Raw genomic sequence first — 20,907 nt, 5'->3', positions numbered from 1 at the left:
ACTAACTTCAGATAAGACACTAACTACGGGAGAGTCACTATCATCATGTAAGACACAAACCGCAAGAGAGTCACTAACTTCAGGTAAAACACAAACCACAAGAGAGTCACTAATTTCAGATAAGACACAAACCACAAGAGAGTCATTACCTTCAGGTAAGACACAAACCACAAGAGAGTCACTAACTTCAGGTAAGAGACAGACCACGTGAGAGTCACTAACTTCAGGTAAGACACAATATGCAAGAGAGTCACTAACTTCATGGAAGACACAAACCACAAGAGAGTCACTACCTCCAGGTAAGACACAGACCACAAGAGAATCACTAGCTTCAGGTATCACACAAACCACAAAAGAGTCACTAACTTCAGATAAGACACACACCACTGGAGGGTCACTAACTTCAGGTAAAACACAGTCTGCGAGAGAGTCATTAACTTCACGGAATACACAAACCACAATAGAGTCACTAACTTCAGGTAAGACACAAACTACAAGAGAGTCACTAACCTCAGGTAAGAAACAAACCACAAGAGAGTCACTAACTTCAGGTAAGAAACAAACCACAAGAGAGTCACTAACTATAAGTAAGAAACAAACCACAAGAGAGTCACTAACTTCAGATAAGACACAATCTGAGAGAATATCACTAACTTCAGGTAAGACACAAACCACAAGAGAGTCACTAATTGCAGGTAAGAAACAAACTACAAGAGAGTCACTCATTTAAGGTAAGATACAAACTACAAGAGAATCACTAACTTGAGGTAAGACAGAGACCACAAAAGAGTCACTAACTTCAGATAAGACCCTAACCACGGGAGAGTCACTAACATCAGGTAAAACACAAACCATAAGAGAGTCACTAGCTTCAGGTATCCCACAAACCACAAGAGAGTCTCTAACTTCATGTGAGGCACAAACTACAAGATAGACATTTATTTCAAGTAAAACACAAACCATGAGAGAGTCACTAACTTCAGATAAGACACAAACCATGAGAGGGCCACTAACTTCAGGTAAGACACAAACCATGAGAGCGCCACTTACTTCAGGTAAGACACAAACCATGAGAGAGTCACTAACTTTAGGTAAGATACAAACTACAAGAGAGTCACTTATTTCAGGTAAGACACAAACCATGAGAGAGTCAGTAACTTTTGTTAACACACAAACCACAAGAAAGTCACTAACGTCCGGTAAGACACTAACTACAAGAGAGTCACTTAACTTCAGATAAGACACAAACCACAAGAGAGTCACTAACTTCCGGTAAGACAGTAACTACTACAAGAGAGTCACTTGATTTCAGATAAGACACAAACCACAAGAGAGTCATTAACCTCAGATAATACACAAACCACAAGAGAATCACTAGCTTCCTGTAAGACATAAACTACAAGAGAGTGACTTCAGACAAGACACTAACCACGAGAGAGTCAGTAACTTCAAGTAAGGCACAGACCATGAGAGAGCCATTAACTTCAGGAATGACACAAAGCAAGAGAGAGTCACTCACTTCGGGCAAGACACAAACCATGAGAGGGTTGCTAACTTCATGTAAGACACAAACCACAAGAGGGCCACTAACTTCAGGTCAGTGGGGGGCGGAGTTAACTGCTGAAGATGGTGACCATCTAAACGAGCATCTCCGGACCAGTCCACATAGATCCTGAAGTAGACAGTGCTACAGCCCTGTGTAGAGGCTGGGGTGCGCGTGGTGTACGCCGACCTGAGGACGCTGGCAGCGCCCCCCCTTATTGGTTTCTGGCGCAGAGACGACGAGTGAGAGTGGAGGTAGCAGACCCACACAAGATGGCGGCTGCTGTGAAGCCGAGTGAACCGAGAGCTGGTGAGGGACACAACTGGGGAGTTTGGGCCTCCCTGCCAGACGCGGCTGCGGAGATGAGTGCCCTGACGCCTAAAGACAGGGAAGAGGAGGCGGAGAGGAGGAGGACCGATGCAGGCCCGGCGAAGTGACCCCTTCCCCCGGATGGGCCTGGAGGCCTCGGTGAGGAGTGCTGTCGGTGGTGGGTGCTCCTCCCCCTTGGCCGGGTGGTGAGAGTAGTTCTGATCGGGGGTGCGGGCCTGGGCAGAGCACTGGTGTCCCTACACCGAGGCAACAGCAGGAATAGGGGCCTCAACCCCCAGGGACACACAAGAGGGGGCACAGAGTGGGTGGGCCGGCGCGGACCTGTCCCCTTGGCTCCTGGATAGTGAACACGAATGCAGGCAAGAGAGATGACCTTGAGTGGTGGGTGTGGTGCCTTCCACGGCCCTCCTGGGACCTGGGTCGAAGGGAACTACTCGGTAGGTGTGCATCAACCATCTGCATACAAGCCTGGCAGGTAGGAGGGGACAAGGGCCTGTCGGCCGGGGACATTGACAAGGGAAACACACAGGGTCCCCGGGGTTTTGAAGCTACAAGCGGCCGATGGGCCACTGGGTTGCCAGGAGACCTCAACACCCAGGGGAGGGGACTAACAGTGGTGGTCAAGAGGTCCCCTCTTCAGACATGTCCATCCACGTACTGCTAGGTGGTAACGGAACCCTGCACTGGGTTCCCAATGGGGAAGCAACGTCCTAGGCCCCAAGTGCCGCAAGCGCTCAGTCCTGAAAATTAGCAATGTACAGAAGCACAGACTCCACACCTGACAGCACAATCCCCCCAAATGCAAGCCTCCTTACCAAAGATTTTGGAGGCAAATTAGGATTTAAAAAAACTCCCTTCGGCAGAGATCGGGAAGGTGTTGGCTGAGCTGAGCCACTTACGGGCTGATCACCGAAAGCTGACTGACAGGGTGAAAGCCACTGAAGGGGACTTGGCAAACCTTGGAACACTGCAGCGAACACCCAAGACTCAGCTGGTCCACCTCACGGACAGGGTACAGAGGTTAGTGTACCGGGCGGAGGGCTGAAGTCAGTGCAACAACGTATGCATCATAGGGCTCCCGGAGGGGGCTGAGGGCGCAGACATGGTGACCTTCCTGGAACCCTGAAATTAATCACTCCTAGATGAGCTGCAGTTTACACCATTCTTTTCACTGGAAAGACCCCACAGAGTACCGGCTAAATCCCCTGCTCCAGGACGACCCCCTAGGCCAGTGTGGCCAAGTTACTACATTACAAGGACCGAGATATATTGTTGCATAGCACGAGAGGCAGGCCTCTTCGAGGTAGAGAATAGTAGAGTGAACATGTTTCCCGACTACACGGCAGCAGTGCAATTTAAGCGGCCTTCTTATTTGGAAGTGAAGAGGTCGCTATGTGAGGAGGGGATCCACTACGCTTTGCTATTTTCCTCGAAACTAAAGATAATGTGGGAGGGCCATACACACTTTTGCCAAAACCCTGAGGAAGCATGGGCCTGGCTTGAAACTTATAAAAGTGGGAGAATTGAATGTGGAGTGAATGAGCCCACTGCGCCTACATACCACAGGAAGAGACACCATTCTAAGGACCAACAAGGTACAGACCGTGCCATGAGGCCATCACAACTACAAGCAAACCAGGAGAAACGTGCGGTGATCCAGGCTGCCGCATCACTGACAGTCGCCCACCTCAGATAAGGAAAGAAACTACCTCACAGATGCCCACGGAATGGAGGACACCTCCGATCCCCAAACTGTCGCCAGCATGCTGGAAGACTCCCTTAGGTGGCACCCCAAAAAGCAGAAGACATTATTTTACATTTGATAGATGGCACCTCTTAATCCTGCGTAAGAAAGATTCCTATCGGGAGCAGCAGCTCAAAAATGGGCCAGGCTGTTCCGGACAAACCTGATGGTCTATTGTACCCTCCACTCACCCTTGGATTGCTCTAGAAGGGTGATGATGAGAGAATGTCAAAGTCTGAATTTACTGTTTTGGGCAGTCAGCCTTTGCTGGACTGCTCTACAGTCATGGAGTTGAGGGATGACTATTTTTGTTCTTGTTAAAGCCCAGACATGCATTCGGCGAGGGGGTGCGATTCTGTGGGGTACTTGTGTGGGATACAGGGAGGGGGATGGGAATGCAGGTCAAAGGATAATGTGAAAGTATGTCGAACAATTCTACCTTCATCAAACTGATGTCCTGGAATATATGGGGGATGGGCACCTTATCAAAACAGCACGCCATACTGACATAGATGAAGAGGAGAGGGGTCCACATTGCTCTGTTGCAAGAGTCCCACCTCACTGAGACCAAGGCCAATCGCCTCCATAAACATTGGTGGGGGCAACTGTTTGCCAGCACCCCCCCTGCACCCAGGCCAACCCCAAACACACACGCAGACCTTTCACATGCCACTCATGCCATTTCTCCTGCACTCACACCAACACCAGCAACACCAACAAGCACCGCAACAACACCAAACCCCACACTCACCTCACCTGCATCCTCCTTAACACCCGCTCCGTCCACAAGCACACTATCGAACTTTGGGACCTGCTCACCACAAACTCTCCTGACATTGCCTTCCTCACTGAAACATGGATGAACTCCTCATCAGAACCCGACGTCGCCATAGCCATCCCAGAAGGTTACAAAATCATCCGTAGAGACCGCACCAACAAACCAGGAGGAGGTATCGCCATAATACACAAAAACTCCATCAAAATTTTAACCAACGACACCCTAGACAAAGCAGAACACCTACACTTTCAAGTACACATCAACGCCAATACCACCCTTAGAGGAACCCTCATCTACAGACCACTAGGACCCCACCCCCCATTCTGTGACACCTTTGGCGACACTATCAGCTCCCACGCCCTCACCTCCACAGACTACATACTCCTTGGTGACCTTAACTTTCACCTGGAAAGCACCCACGACTGCAACTCCACGGCCCTGCTGGACAACCTCGCGAACCTCGGCCTCAAGCAACTGGTCACCTCACCCACTCACTCAGCAGTACACACGCTTGATGCCATTTTCACCTCCAGCAGCCACATCACCTTCACTCACACCACCAAACTCCACTGGACTGACCATCACTGCGCCCACTTCTCCTTCATGAAACCCCCCACCCACCACCAAAACACACTACACCCTATCGCAAGTGGAACAAGATCTCCAAAGAACACCTGATCGCCAACCTCACACAAGCTCTACCTCCCATCACCAACAACCCCAACACCGCTGCCCTCAACCTCACACAATGGCTAGAAACTTGCGCAGACTCCCTCACCCCTTTGAAAACAAACAACAACACCCGCACCATCAAGACCGCCCCCTGGTTCACCACAGAACTTCAGTCTTCCAAATGAAATGCAGAAAAATTGAGAAAGCCTGGCGCCAAGAACGAATATGTGACAGAACAACTAGGTCCTAAACAACTATAGCCTAAACCACTACTGCTAAACAACTAAAAAGTCTCTACAACTAAGTACTGAACAACTACTGTCTGAACAACTACTGTGTCTGAATAACAATTGCCTGAACAACTTATATATATATATATTCTAAACAACTAATAAACCATAAAAACCAAAAGGAAAACCTTACCTTAAAATTAGTTGTTCAGGCAATTGTTATTCAGGCACAATTGTTGTTTAGACAGTAGTTGTTCAGTACTTAGTTGTAGAGACTTTTTTAGTTGTTTAGCAGTAGTGGTTCAGGCAAGTAGTGGTTTAGACCTAGTTGTTCAGGATGTTTCCCGCCAAGAACCCTCAATGAGCAAATTCTCCGCCCTCAAAACAGCCATGCGGAAAACACCACCAACTCATCCGGACCACAAAACAGTCCTTCTACAAAGAACGCATAGACAACAATACACACAACAGCAAGGAACTTTTTGCCATCATCAAAGAACTCACCAAACCCAAATCCTGCACCATCGACCCTCCACACACCCAATACCTCTGCAACTCCCTCTCCAACCACTTCCACCGCAAAATCGTAGACCTACACGACAGCTTCACATCATCAGCATCCACCATCACCACCACTGATACAACCAACACCACAACACCCTGCCTCGCCAACCTACTGAACACCTGGACCCCCACCAATGATGAAGAAATCGGCAAAACCATGAGCTCCATCCACTCAGGCTCCCCAACAGACCCTTGCCCCCACCACATCTTCAACAAGGCCAGCCAAATCATTGCTTCCCAGCTCTGAGCAGTCATCAACAGTTCCTTCGACACCGCAACCTTCCCAGATATTTGGAAGCAAGCAGAAGTCAACGCTCTTCTAAAAAAATCCAAAGCAGATCCTGAAGACCTCACAAACTACTGACCCATTTCTCTTCTTCCTTCTCCGCAAAGGTCGTGGCAAAGATAGTAAACGTACAACTGTCTCGCATCCTAGAAGACAACAACATACTTGACGTCTCCCAGTCTGGATTCCGCAAGAACCACAGCACTGAGACCGCCATCATCGCCTGCACAGACGACATCAGGACCAGATTGGACAAGGGCGAGACCGTCGCCCTCATCCTCCTAGACCTCCCTGCAGCTTTTGACACTGTATGCCACCAATCCCTCTGCGCACGCTTTTTTGACGCCGAAATTCACCACAAAGCCCTGGACTGGCTCACCTCCTTCCTCTCCGAAAGAACCCAAAGAGTTTGCCTCCCTCCTTTCCGGTCTACAGCCACCAAGATCATCTGTGGGGTCCCCCAAGGATCCTACCTCAGCCCCACCCTCTTCAACATCTACATGGCTCCTCTCGCCAACATCCTCCGCCCACACGGCATCACCATCATTTCATACGCTGACGACACCCAGCCCGTCATCTCCCTCACTAGGAACCCAGCCGCTGCCAAAAATAACCTGCACACCGGACTCCTCGACATTGCCAACTGGATGACAGCAAGCCACCTCAAATTGAACTCAGACAAAACAGAGATCATCATCTTTGGCCCCAACAAGGCAGCATGGAATGATTCTTCGTGGCCCACCACCCTCGTACCACCCCCAACACCCACCAACCACGCACGCAACCTTGGCATCATACTGGAATCGTCTCTCTCCATGACTCAGCAAATCAATGCCATATCATCCTCCTGCTTCAACACCCTTCGCATGCTACGCAAGACTTTCAAATGGATCCCTTTAGAAACAAGAAGAACAGTCACCCACACCCTCATAAGCAGCAGACTGGACTACGGCAACACCCTCTACGCAGGGACCACAGCCAAGCTTCAAAGAAAACTCCAGCGAATCCAAAACGCAGCTGCACGTCTCATCCTCAACCTCCCTCACCACAAACACATATCCACCCACCTCAGATCCCTACACTGGCTGCCCATCAACAAAAGGATAATTTTCAAAATCCTTGTCCTCGCTCACAAAGCCCTCCACGACACTGGAGCGGCCTATCTCAAGGAACGAGTTAAATTCCACATACCAACTCGACAGCTCCGCTCCGCAGACCTCGCCCTCGCTACAGTCCCCCGCATCCAACGCACCACCTCTGGCGGCAGATCCTTCTCCAACCTCGCCGCCAAGACCTGGAACTCCCTCCCCACCAACCTACGCAAGACCCAGGACCTCCTAACCTTCAGAAAGCACCTAAACACATGGCTTTTCGAGCAGTAACTGCCCCCCACCTCCCAGCGCCTTGAGACCCTACCGGGTGAGTGGTGCGCTTAAGAAATTATTTGATTGATTGATTGATTTGCTACCGCTTATTCAGCGTGTGCACAAGGAGCAATTATATGGGTGTGGGCAGGAGTACCCTTTGAAACCATTTCAGCGGACACTGATATAGAGGGTCTCTACATATTGGTGAAAGGATGCCTCTGTGGCCAGCTAATAGTATTGGAGAGCAGATATGCCCCCAACCAGGATCAGATCCCCTTCCGACATGCACTTTCCACCTGACCGGCGAGATACCCAGACGGTCCCTATTTCCTGGGGGGATTCTAACAGTATCATAGATCCAGACTGGGATCATTCCATTCCCCCAAAGGAGGGAGCTGCAACACTAAGGGTGGCAAAGGGACTGGCACAATGGATGGATGGGTGGGAAATGGAGGATGCATGGTGGACTCAACACCACCACAGTAAGGAATTCTCATACTACTCTCCCCTCTATCAAGTACACACTAGGATAGATTTGATGGCATACCTCACCCTGGACTGCCTCTTCCAGGAAAGTGGAGTGGGAAACCTTCAAGGTGGTAGTTGGGGGGCCACTGCCTAAGTCAAACGTTGGGGATCAAAAAAGACCTAAAAACCGAGACAGACTTGCGTAGATGGGAATCATTGCTAGAGATTGACCCGGAAGCCCCCAACAGGTCTCAGAAACACGAGAAGCCCACAACCTAGCATTAGAGCTCTGTAGGTGCTACAATTATAAAGCATACACAGGCAGGATCCACAAAGAGGAGGGGAGGTTGGGGAGACTACTGGCCTAGCTGATCAACCCAGAGAGCAGGGGCACGCCAATCACCCACCTTACGTCTAGAGACGGGACCCCAATCTACTCCCCGACAGATATTAAGGATGAGTTTAGAGCTTACTACACATCCATATATATAGCCCACTGATGGAGGTGGATTTGGGCTACCTCCAAAGTTATCTGGAGGGTCTGCAATTGAGGACACTTGCTGAGCAGGTTAGCACGAAGCTGCGGGTGCCGGTGGCCACCCAGGAGGTGGCAACCGCTGTGAAAGCCCTCGCGACGGGGAAGACCCCAGGCACAGTCAGCCTCCTGCCAGAATTATACCAGAGATTTACAGGAGTCCTGTCACCACGGGTGGCGGAGATGTTTATGGAAGCTTATAAGAAAGGTGAGTTGCCACCCTCCACCAGAGAGGCCTTGGTAAAACCCCTTCTCAAGGGTAAGCGGGCTGTAGCGACGGTTGTTGACTTTTGTCCACTCTCAATACTCAACACTGACATTAAGATGCTCAGCAAGGCCCTTGCTAATATATTGCTACAACATATGCAGACCCTCTTTCATAAAGACCAGAATGGGTTTATACCTTTGCGTAGTACGTCACATAGCCTACCATGGTTATACTCCTTACTTTATGACAACTCACACCTGCCACATATGGCAGCAACAATAGTATCAGTGGACCTGGAAAAGGCTTTTGATACTGTAAGATGGGACTACCTTGAGGCGGTGATGATGCGAATGGGGCTGGGGCCTCAATGGGTGAGATTGGTCAACCTGCTCTACACCCATCTTAGAGCAAGAGTAAAGACTGGGTGTACGATTTCAGGTAGCTATGAGATCTGCAGGGGAACCAGACAGGGTTGCCCCCTCTCACCCTTATTGTTTGCCATAGCTATAGAGCCACTGGCTCAGAGTTTTCGGGCCGGGGAGTGATCAGACGAGGAACCCCACACAAGATTTCCCTTTACGCAGATGACCTCCTTATTTACGGTATGGGAATGCCGTACTGCCTCAGGTGCTTCAGATGTTGGAGGACTTCGGCAGACACTCAGGCTTGCGGCTCAGTAGGCGAAAGACGTGTATCTTCCCGATAATTGTAGGGATGATGCCGTCACTCTTCTGCCCGGAGGATGTTCTCTGGGCCCCCGTACCTTTCGATATCTGGGAATCCAGTTTTATCACGAGAGATCTTTGAGAGGGAAATCTGGGTGGTGCATACCGGTTATTGAGGGCTGCAGTAGCTTTCTGGCACTCCTTAAGGCTCCCCATCATGGCACGGATCACCCTTTCCAAGATGGTGATGCTCCCCAGACTCCTCTACTACTTTGCCAATTTATCACTGACCATCCCAGTGTCCTGCTTTTGAACCATGGATGCACTCCTACGGAAGTTAGTGTGGGACCGGAGGCGTCAGCGGGTGGCTCTGGCGACGCTTGGCCTGCCCCCTGCAGAGGGGAGACTCGGTGTACCCAACTTCGAGTTGTACTACCTGGCTGCTCAACTCCAGTGGCCGGCGCAATGGCTCAATGGGCTGGATTTATCGGTGGTCGCTCTTGATGACATGACTGCACGAGGAGAAGAGTTCCTGGCCTTCCTACTCCGTGGGAAGAAGGCCCTTCCCAGGCAAAGTATACTGGTGAGCACGGCCTTGGCCGCCTGGCGCAGGGCCCTTAAGAGAATGTGCACGACTGTCCCCTTTGCCCAGGCCCTTCTACTAATCAGATTACAGCATGGAAAACCCTCTTTCTACTTTACCTCTGGACAGCTAAAACCCTAGACAGATGTGGGGATAACAACGGTGGGAGACCTATATCAAGGAGGAATGCTGATTCAGTTCGGGGACTTGACAGAACAGACAGGTTTATCCACTGTTCCCCTGAACAAACCCCTCTTTGCCTCCCCCACACCAGCCCTGATGGGTCCCGAGCTGTTACAGACAGATGTGGGGCTTCGTTAGGGATCACGCAGTGCTACGGCTTGACGACTGCACCCGCATGTCACGCAGCTATGTTTGGCTTCCTGGGCAAGTTGTGTAGTATGTTTGTTACTTATTATATCAAGGGAGGGTTGGTATACGGGTTCAAAGAGCTAGAATTGGTGGAAGCCGACTCCCTGCTTCACAAGCATGTCATTCTGAATCGGAGGCTCATGAGCTGTCCTCACCAAGGACTTCTGAGTTTGAAATTAGAATTGTAAAGCCTAAGGCCACTCAGGGGTGGTGGTAATATAATATAAGAAACAGTCATTCACTTCAATGTTGACATGGAATAGTGTATAATATGGCTGTGTAATATGTTATGGTAGCGTGAATAATAATATGTACCATTTCAAATACCAGTAAATAAACGTGTTAAAGAAAAAGATAAGACATTTGTGTTTAAGAAGGCACTAATTTCAAGGGTAATGCTAAGTTAGGATAGCACTCAAACCGCAAAGGGGAGACTAATGAGCAATAAGCTACAACCTAGAATGAGAATCTAACTTCAGATAAGACATTACCCTCAAAAACTCACAAAATATGGATAAAAATCCAACATTGAACAATAAACTGACCGTGCAAGAGACATTACCGTCAGATGGGACACTAACATCGAATGAGACCCTGATTTTGGATAAGTTACAAACCTCTTCGAGGCACTAACCTCATATACATACTAACCTTGAATAAGACAGTGCAGTCACTGATCATACATAGAACAAGAATATTGAACAGAACGCCTCACATACAATGCTAACCTTGCTGGTTTTTGGTACGTTGGGCCCTTTACCACTGCTAACCAGTGCTAAAGTGCAAGTGCTCCCTGTTTAAATTGTGATTATGATTGGTTATCCCTGATTGGCATATTTGATTTACTGTTAAGTCCCTAGTAATGTGCACTAGAGGTGCCCAGGGCCTTTAATTCAAATGATACTAGTGGCTCTGCATCACTGATTGTGCCACCCACATGAGTAGCCTTGTAAATATGTCTCAGACCTGCCACTGCAGTGTCTGTGTGTGCAGTCTTGCACTGCAGATTGAACCTAGGAAGTGTACCCACTTGCCAGGCCCAAACCTTCACTTTTACTACCTGTAAGTCACCCGAAGGTAGACCCTAGGTAGCTACATGGGCAGGGTGCTGTGTATTTTAAAGCTTGAAGGAGTAATGACATGTTATACATGTCCTGATAGTGAAATACTGCCAAATTCGTTTTTCACTACTGCAAGGCCCATCTCTCCCATAGGTTAACATTGGGACTGCCTTTAAATATCTTTTAAGTGCAGTTTCCCATTGGGAGCAGATGGAGATATGGAGTTTGGGATCTCTGGACTCACAATTCAAAAATTCATCTTTTGGTAGAGTTGGTTTTTAGATTGTCTGTTTGAAAATGCCACTTTTAGAACGTGGGCATTTTTCTTGCTGAACCATTCTGTCCCCCTGCGTGCCTGTGGGATCCACGTCTGGGTCAGACTGACAGTTGGGCTATTTGTGAATTCCATCTAGACAATGACACAAAGGAAGCTGAGGTATGTCCTATATATCCTGATGAGTCTTCTGGGCTACAGTGGGGAGGGAGGAGCTGACAACTGCACCTGAAAGGGATGTGCCTGTTATCACACAATGCAGTCTCCGTGCACCGGCTTGTTTCCTGTTTACCAAAGGTACTGTACCTGAGGGTCCGTACAACTCCGTGACCGGTGCCATCCTCCTCGTGAGTTGCGTCAGATTGTTGCAAACGACGGCGCAATCGCCCAAGTTGTAGCTATTGTGTTTCTAAGCGCTATATTGAAGTTTAATCTTTGAAAATTTGTATCTTTGTTTGTATATGTTGGAATTTTGTTGTTTAGGTCTTGTACTAGATAAATATTGGGTATTTTTCTAAACTGGTGTTGAGTGCTTTTGTGGTGTTTTCACTGTGTTATTGAGTGTGTTTACCTGTTGCCTCTAAGATAAGCCTGACTGCTTGTGCCAAGCTACCAAGGGCGTGAGCAGGGGTTATCTGAGCTGTGTATCTCCCCTACCCTGACTAGAGTGAGGGTCTCTGCTTGGACAGAGTACATACTGACTGCCAACCAGAGACCCCATTTCTAACACCAGAACTCATAATTCTGTCTGCATTGACATTCCCCTGGTAGACAGTTTCACTTCTTGGAAATTGAGGCAAATCTACTCCTATTAATAACTGTAGTATGATCATTTTTGGGATGGGGAAGTGTCCATCACCCATGTATATTTGAGGTGTAGGGGAATCTGTTCCGCAATGAGAAAAATATTTTCGCAATTGTCAAGCAACAAAAAAGTATCACAGTTCCCAGAAGCTCTCCTTGAATGTTTAGAAAATTTCCCAACATTTAGAAGTTTTCCCTAAATAAGATGTAAACCTATGAGAGCAGATATCTGCTTTTTTGCCTACTTTTTGTGAAATGGGCCACTAGCTTGCTTGATACAAAAACATCACCTGGAACACAAACCTGAAATGAGAAATCAGCATCAGGTAAGACCCTGACCTCACACGGGGGATGTACAAAAGAGGTGATTTTATGCTTGCTCTACTCTACTCTGGCAGTTTTCTGTTGAAGTCCTGGGTCTATCATGTCTACCTTTTTTAGCCAACGTGGCCAAGCCATATGCTCCACGTCAGGTATCGGCATGTTTTGTAAGGTGATCCAACACCTGTCTGCAGGTCCTGTGTGCCTCTTGGTGCAGTCACTCTTCTTTGTACTAAGTAGCCCTGGGAACTTGCTGCCTCCAACATCCCCAAGCAGGTCTGAGCTTTAACAATATCAAAATGTGCAGGTGCGCTTGAAGTAACAAAGGGAAATTTCATTGCTTAGGACCTGTCCTCAGCATCCTTATCACTAAAGGAATTCAAAAGAATGCCGTAAAAATACACAAAAATAGGTTTCCAGGAGAACACCCCACATTTCGAAGAAGAATTTTCCAGAGAAACACCTGCGTATGTGGGAATGTCTTACCGCGACAAGGGGCCTTGCACTCCTGCTTCAAAGTTTTCAGTTCGGTAGCCACCTTCTGAATCCACATCCTTCTCAAAGTTAATCCACAGAATGGAGGCTAAAGTGGCGAATGCCATGAGTCCCTTGAGAGAGTGGGGCTATGAAGGAAACATCAAACCAGGCACTCCTGACTCCCTCCGGTCCCAAGTTCATCCCAACTTATGGAGTTGGCAAACAAGCCACTGACAATTTATACAAGGTACATAAAATCAGAACTATTGTTTGGCACCTAGTGCCAGCATAGTTGTCCCTGGCAGGATATATATCCTTGACCTTCTGACTGTTTGCAGATTCCATATCACAATTTACTGCAGTACAGATGGATTGTCCTAAAACATTGACCGGTTACTTGCCTACTCTATAATTCAAAGCAGATGCATCTTAAAAAATGTACATATATTGATTTTGATAGAAAAGATGGTTCCCATAATTGTATGTTTGTCTCAGCTGTTGCTGCTTTACCACGCAGCAAGCAAGGGAGCCTCTCACACTTTTGAAGAGAGCTTCTGATGTGTTGTGTCAGCCGCGTTGACTGAAGTTACTTGGCAAGCCTACTAATGAGACCATCTGCTGTTGTCATCAATGATGCTAGACGTCCAGAACATAAAACAAACTCAATCCTTGTTCCCAACAGTTCATAGAGGCATTCTTTGAGGGTGCAAGCACAATCTCATGGGGATGCTCAGCTCATCAAGTGCTACTGATGTAATGTCTGTTATGTTGAAATCTGTTTAATATTTTGACCTTAGACTCAGCTACTTCCAGTGTCCACTGAGCTGCACAGTGACCTCCAATCGGGTGTCGTGAACAAAAGATGCATCGAAATGCCCCTCGCTCCCTCTCCCATCTTACAGCTAGGAGAGAATTAGGAAATACAAAGTCATCCCTCAATCTTCCAACACTAACTCAATGACATTACGCCATGTTAGGTTTGCCTGTTTCTGAAGTATCTGCAACATTTCGCCTGGGATGGCGTGAAGGACTCTTATGGATCCAGGGAAGGATAGTTATCTAAATTCAGTTCACAGGAAGGACCAAAGGGTTGCTCATGGCTCTTCAAGATCTTTACCCTAATGTTCTATGAACATTTTGAATTTTTCCAAAGCCATCAGCTTCCATATTTCATTAAGCTATTCTCCAGCGCAATGGCTCATACCTTTTTTACTTCTGTGGAACCCCATTTAATCATTGCTGGAACCTGGGATCCCCACTGAATCATTATAGGAATCTGGGGACCCCCACTTAGCCATTACTGGAAAGCTGGGGTCCACGGCCTAAGCATTTTCAATTACTTGAACCACAAAACAGTATAGAAAAATACAGAAACAAACATTCATCCAACAAATGCACAATTGGTGAAATATTATATAATTCACAAACAAATAGTAAAAAAAAACTACATTTTAACTATAATGGCAAAGTTGGAGCTATCTAAATTCATGTGAGATTACTCATCATCCATACTGTATTCTGTTCGATGCACTTGCACTGCTCTCGTGAATCAATCGAAGGATCCTAACTTAATTTTTACCCTCCAATTTCAAATTCTTTCACATTTACAGAATGTTCTAAAACTTTCAATTTTACATTTTGCTTCTTTATTTGTGTGCACTTTAATAATATATTATTATTATTTTTCTAAGTAGTCGCGGACCCCCTGAGCAGGCTCTATGAACCACCAGGGGTCCCCGGACCACAGGCTAAGAACCACTGAGCATGAAGTGGTCTTGATTTACTACGGAGTAAAGCTCTGCTTTGTTCAGCTGCGTGAAGGTCTAGAGCCTCCTCTTTCCCAGGGAGTGAAGGCATCCGGGATGTTTGGTTGTTAGGCAGGCCTAACAGTGTGTACGTTGAAAATCTAGGAACCATGATCATGGAATATGTAATCAGTCACTTGGAGAACATCTGTCCTGTACAATTTTGGTCAAGTTTGTAAAAGTTGGCCAATTGGTCTCTTTCTACACATTTCCTCCTGTAATCTCCCCCTATAGCTGTCTTTGTGATAGACTCTGGCTGGGGGTACGGTACCAGTAATGTGTTATTTTGGACATTGACTTTTATTTTCGAACTTCTAGCTGTCAAGTGTGTACTAATTTAATACTAATTTAAAATTTAAAATTTTTAAATTTAAAATAATAAACCAACGACTCCCTCGACCCCACACAGTTCGGTTTCAGGACCAACCACAGCACCGAAACCGCCCTCAGCGCAGCCACGGACAACATCAGAGCCCTGACCGACAAGGGTGAGACCGTGGCCCTCGTACTCCTGGACCTCTCCGCAGCCTTCGACACGGTCTGCCACCGCACCCTGATACGACGCCTCAGCAACGCCGGCATCAGAGGCAAGGCCCTCGAATGGATCATCTCCTTCCTCTCCGGAAGGACTCAGAGAGTCCGCCTGCCCCCCTTCAGATCCACAGCCACGGAGATCATCTGCGGCGTACCTCAAGGATCCTCCCTCAGCCCCACTCTCTTCAACATCTACATGACCCCCCTGGCGAACATCGCACGCAAACACGGACTCGACCTAATATCATACGCCGACGACACCCAGCTCATCTTATCCCTCACAAACAACCCCACCTCAGCTAGGACCAGATTTCATGAAGGAATGAAGGAAGTGGCGAACTGGATGACAGACAGCCACCTGAAACTGAACGCCGACAAGACGGAGGTCCTCATCCTCGGCCCCACCCCCACCGCATGGGACGACTCCTGGTGGCCCCCCGCCCTAGGCAGCACTCCCCAACCCACCGACCACGCACGCAACCTCGGCTTCATCCTGGACTCATCCCTCACCATGACCAGACAGGTGAACTCGGTGACCTCAGCATGCTTCAACACCCTACGCATGCTCCGCAAGATCTTCCGCTGGATCCCCACCGACACCAGGAAGACTGTCACCCACGCCCTCGTCACCAGTCGCTTGGACTACGGGAACACCCTGTACGCGGGCATCACCACCAAGCTGCTGAGGAAACTCCAACGGATCCAGAACACTGCCGCAAGACTCATCCTGGACATCCCTCGCCACCACCACATCTCAGGACACTTGAAAAAACTCCATTGGCTCCCCGTCAACAAGAGGATCACCTTCCGACTCCTCACCCACGCACACAAAGCCCTTCACAACCTCGGACCCAAACTCATCAACAACCGCGTCTCCTTCTACACTCCTCCGCGCACTCTACGATCCGCCGGACAGGCCCTGGCAGCCGTACCCCGCATCCGCAAAGCCACCGCCGGAGGAAGATCCTTCTCTTTCCTGGCAGCGAAGACCTGGAACTCTCTGCCCAGCCACCTTCGCGCCATACCTGAACACCTCTCCTTCAGAAGGCAGCTCAAGACCTGGCTCTTCAAGCACTGACCCCCCCCCCAGCGCCTTGAGACCCTTTATGGGTGAGTAGCGCGCTTTATAAATGCAAATGATTGATTGATTGATTAATTTATATGTATTTCCATTCTTTCCGTCTGGATTTGTGGTTAGATCAGTTTCCCACCGTTTCTGAGCAGTTGATTTTCCTATCCCTGGTTTCACCATCCTTCAAATTTCAAGAAGCATCTTGATGCGTCTGGTTTAATCGAGGGGCGTAGAACCCATTGTTGGGTCCGACAGTAGCAGTACCTTTTGGAATCTGTTGGATTGATTTATTTTATAAGTTTGTCAAAGAGTTTGACACCCATAGGGGTGAAGAAATCACAAACTCTCACTCTTAGACAAAGCTGTATTCAGGGAATGGTTTGCTGGCGCTTTGTCTAAGACTGGTTAAAATATAATTTCCAATAGGGACCAGTCCCAAAGTAGTTATTTAACTAAGGCAGGGCTCAACCAATTTAAAGATCTTGGTTTAGTTCAGTTTTGCAGTTGACTAATGATTTTACCTTGTATTTGGCACACTTCACCTTTTCGTTCCTTGATGGATTTTTCATGTGGGACTTTGTGTCGCAAGGATGTGTATATAGCCTCAAAACAGAAAAATATTTTTCAAGTTCTTGCAGTGATTCAGAGTTTGTGGACGAGCCAGAACAAAAACTGTATAAAACTGTAATAAAGCATAAAGAGACTCCAGGCTGCCATCCAGGCGCTCTAGACTAGGTGTGAGCCGATCCTTTACAGATGATCAGAATTGCGAAACCAAGATGGATTTCTGGAATAAGTTGCAAAATCCAGTTTTTAATTTCTGTTTCTTCTGGCCAGACACTCTGCGAATTACCACGGGTGCTGCAGTGTTCTTTCTGCAGCTTGTAGGATGGAATCTTTGCAGACAATACAATATTTCCATTGCATCTAAACAAAGAGATTTAAGGATTAATGCAGAGTTCCCTGGGAATGAAAAATCAACCAGTTTCTACAGAAAAATGCTAAAACTGGAACAAAACCCTCCAGCTGAATTTCCTCCATCATAAATCATAGTATGGCAGAGCCTTCGGTTTCTTCTTAGAATTTAAAATTAGAAAATTATTTTTCACCACCAAATTCTATACCAAGCTCTTATACCAGTTTCTTATGCAATGTATTATTTAATACACACATCCCTGTCTTCATATCTGTTCTAAATCCAGGGATCTTTCCCACCTTTATGTTGTCCCAGGAGGCCTTGCACTGAAAGGCCCTTTGCAGCTTCGTCACTTCCTGTGCTTTCTCCTGGAGCAGGAAGTAGTGATGGGTTAGTAAATGATAGGGCTGAGAGTACCCAGTGCTCCAAGATGCTAGTGCCGTGGTCAAGTCTGAGTCGATGAGCACTACCTCACTTCAGCCTTCTAAAATATTAGCACACTTGACTGTAATCTAATTTATTATATCAACGCTTGATAGCCCAAGATTTGAGAATGCTAATATAAAAACATGTTATTAGTAAAACCAACTATTTGAAGATTATAAAATTCTAAGCAGTTAATCTGATGAAATTAATTCTTTTTTCTTTTTTCCTAACTATTTTTAGTCCTCTATCAAGAGCTGACATATTCATCTTTTTTAACAGATTAAGGAGATCACCTTCCTGAAAAATGCAGTCATGGAATGCGATGCCTGTGGTAAGTTCATAAATTTGAAAAGCCATTGGATATTATGGGCCTGGTTTAGAGGTTGGCGGATGGGGTTACTCTGTCACAATCGTGAAGGATATCCCATCCACCATATATCAATCCACTTGTATCCTATGGGAATTGTAATATGGTGAACTGTAAAAAAAACTGTAAACTTCGCACTTGTATAGCGCACTACTCATCCGTTAGGGTCTCAAGGCGCTGTACGCATACCACTGTGGAACCCCTCCTGGCTTTTCCTGGACACCCCCAGGGTGAAGCCAGGCATCCAATCACTGTGAGGGCCATTGTGGAGATTAAGCTAGCTATTGCCCAGAGTTACAGAGTGGGACCCATTAATTAGATTAGGCACCGAGGCGAGAATTATCTGGTCCAAGGGAATTGAGCCCAAGACCCACTGAGGTGGGAATTGAACCCTGGTCCCGGGCCAGATCTCTGCATCAGGGTCTGACGCTCTAACCATTGTGCCACACTTCTCCAGGATATCTGTCATGTTTGTGATGGAGTAACCCATCTGCCAAACTCCAAGTCAGGCCCTATATGTTAAATATGGTGTCTTATATTCTATCTGATAACAAGTCTGTGGTCTTTAAACATTGAGTTTTTGGAAGGGTCTTTGCCAGGATGAAAATCACACAAAGAAGACTTGCTCTGGCATTCTTTAACTCAGTTCACTTTTTCCACTGAGACTGTTGACTCCACGGTCTTGCATTTTTAAAGGATTGACATCATAATTTTCTACATAGTTATCTTCTATCTAGGGAGTTAAGTACTGACTTCAAAGGATGAGGCCTAGGTTCAGTGCCTGAGAGCTCTTGGATCTGGTATTGGTGAGGGCAGTGGCTTGGGATCTAACCATTCATGGTTGGATGTTGCGTCTCATTCGCTCTGCAACGGAGAACAGATCAGTTAGTTCCCATCCCGCCACGTCTCCAAATCCCTAGATAATGCCATGATTCCTTGCGTTATATAGGATAAGACCCCGGTGACCCCCCCCAGTGTCTCTCTTGCCTCTAATTGACTCCTTCCCCTGGCCGTCCACCTTTTCTCCCATTGTTTGAGGAGGGCTGGTGGGAGGTTTCACAGGACCAAGGAATCAGTGTTATTCCCTAGATAAAGGCACATGCCTACATTTACCCCCACATCACACAAGCGTAGGGCCCCATTCTGAAAGCTGTTTGCTTGTGTACATATTGGCAAGTGAGAATCCAGTTTTTTAACTGAGAAAGGTAGGTTCCACACTTGTGAACTGATTTACTTACACAAGGATTTTTGTGTGAGTAAATTTCAGTGGGAGAGGAGCGGTGGGTAGTAGGTATTTCAGGACATGTAATTAATGTGAACAGTTACACACCCCACAAATGTACACATCTTTGGCTATTCACAAATTTGTCTCAGACCCCCTTCCCACCCAGAAAGGGTAAGACATTTTCTTCTGTCAGGGACTGGAGTAAAGTCCTTTTCATGGTTCAAAATGGAAAGGTGCACCCCTGTGATAAGTGGGGTGTCTAGAAGAAGAGCTACTCCTTGGAGAAAGATATTTTCGCCAGGGAGAGCATTCACACTTACACTCAGATTTTTTTCAAGGAAAAATATAGGTGTGCATATTTTCACACACTAAAGTAACATTCATCAACTTTTCCCAGGGCCTACTATCACATGCTTCCAAGAGAACCTGGAAAACATTTATATATTCCAAACATTAGTCAGTGTATATCCGTGCGAGATCACAAACCTCTGGGCATACCTACTTGCGCCTTTAGTCTTCTCGAGCAGGCTGAGACAGTGATCAAACACTTTTTAGAGAACAGTCAAACAGCAAAGACGTAAGAAGGCATTTATTCAGAGAGCAGAGGTCCGGAACTGGTGCCAGGTAAGTCTGGAGGGAGCAGAAGGTGGAAGGCAAGAAACACAAACAAAGTGGTTGCGACTAGTGCCAAGATATACTAGAGCTAAGGCTTCAATGTACTGGAGGATATCCACCATAAATACAGCATGGAGGTCTTCAGCCCTAAGTCAGGACAAAGTAGGGGCCTTGATGCACCTCCTCAGGGCTCGAAGTCTAAACATCAGAGTTTTAGGAGAAATGCCAAAGCGTTGAATTAAATTTGCTGAGATTTTTTCAAATTGCACATAAATCCATGTGTATACAGATGAGTCCAGAGGACGAATGGAGATAAATTTACGAGGTTGTCACATCATTCACGGCTTGTGGGTTGGGGTGGAGGTGAAAATAATGTTTCATCCTGGAAATGCAAACACTGCATTGACATTCATCATTAGAACGTTCATAACTCCACGTCAGCCAATCAGATTTCTCTGCTGGTCATCCTAATGCAAACTGGCAATTAACCAACAGAACTAGTAATGTTTGGCTGGACAGAGGTGTTAAGGGTATTTTCTTTCTTTCACTGTACCTGTGAGCCAGTGTCCAGCAGACAGTCAGATAATCAGAAAAGGGTGAGATGTACGTTTTCGGATCTGCCCCATCACCATGTGCTTCTCTCACCAGTAAAGAGGCATAGACCA

At 47.1% G+C, this 20,907-nt stretch overlaps 1 protein-coding gene across 1 annotated transcript in view; it reads left to right on the top strand.

Moving 5' to 3' along the window:
- Positions 1-20,907, top strand: part of COMP (cartilage oligomeric matrix protein) — a 181,728-nt gene that overhangs the window by 19,127 nt on the left and 141,694 nt on the right. Inside the window, exon 3 of the mRNA XM_069217074.1 lies at positions 18,315-18,366. Within this exon, the coding sequence (XP_069073175.1) occupies positions 18,315-18,366 (52 nt within the window). The remainder of the gene's footprint in view (positions 1-18,314; positions 18,367-20,907) is intronic.

The sequence above is a fragment of the Pleurodeles waltl genome, chromosome 12 (genome assembly GCF_031143425.1).
Source record: "Pleurodeles waltl isolate 20211129_DDA chromosome 12, aPleWal1.hap1.20221129, whole genome shotgun sequence".
NCBI lineage: Eukaryota > Metazoa > Chordata > Amphibia > Caudata > Salamandridae > Pleurodeles > Pleurodeles waltl.
The sequence above is the reverse complement of the archived record's forward strand: the minus strand, read 5'-3'. Positions and strand labels throughout refer to the sequence as shown.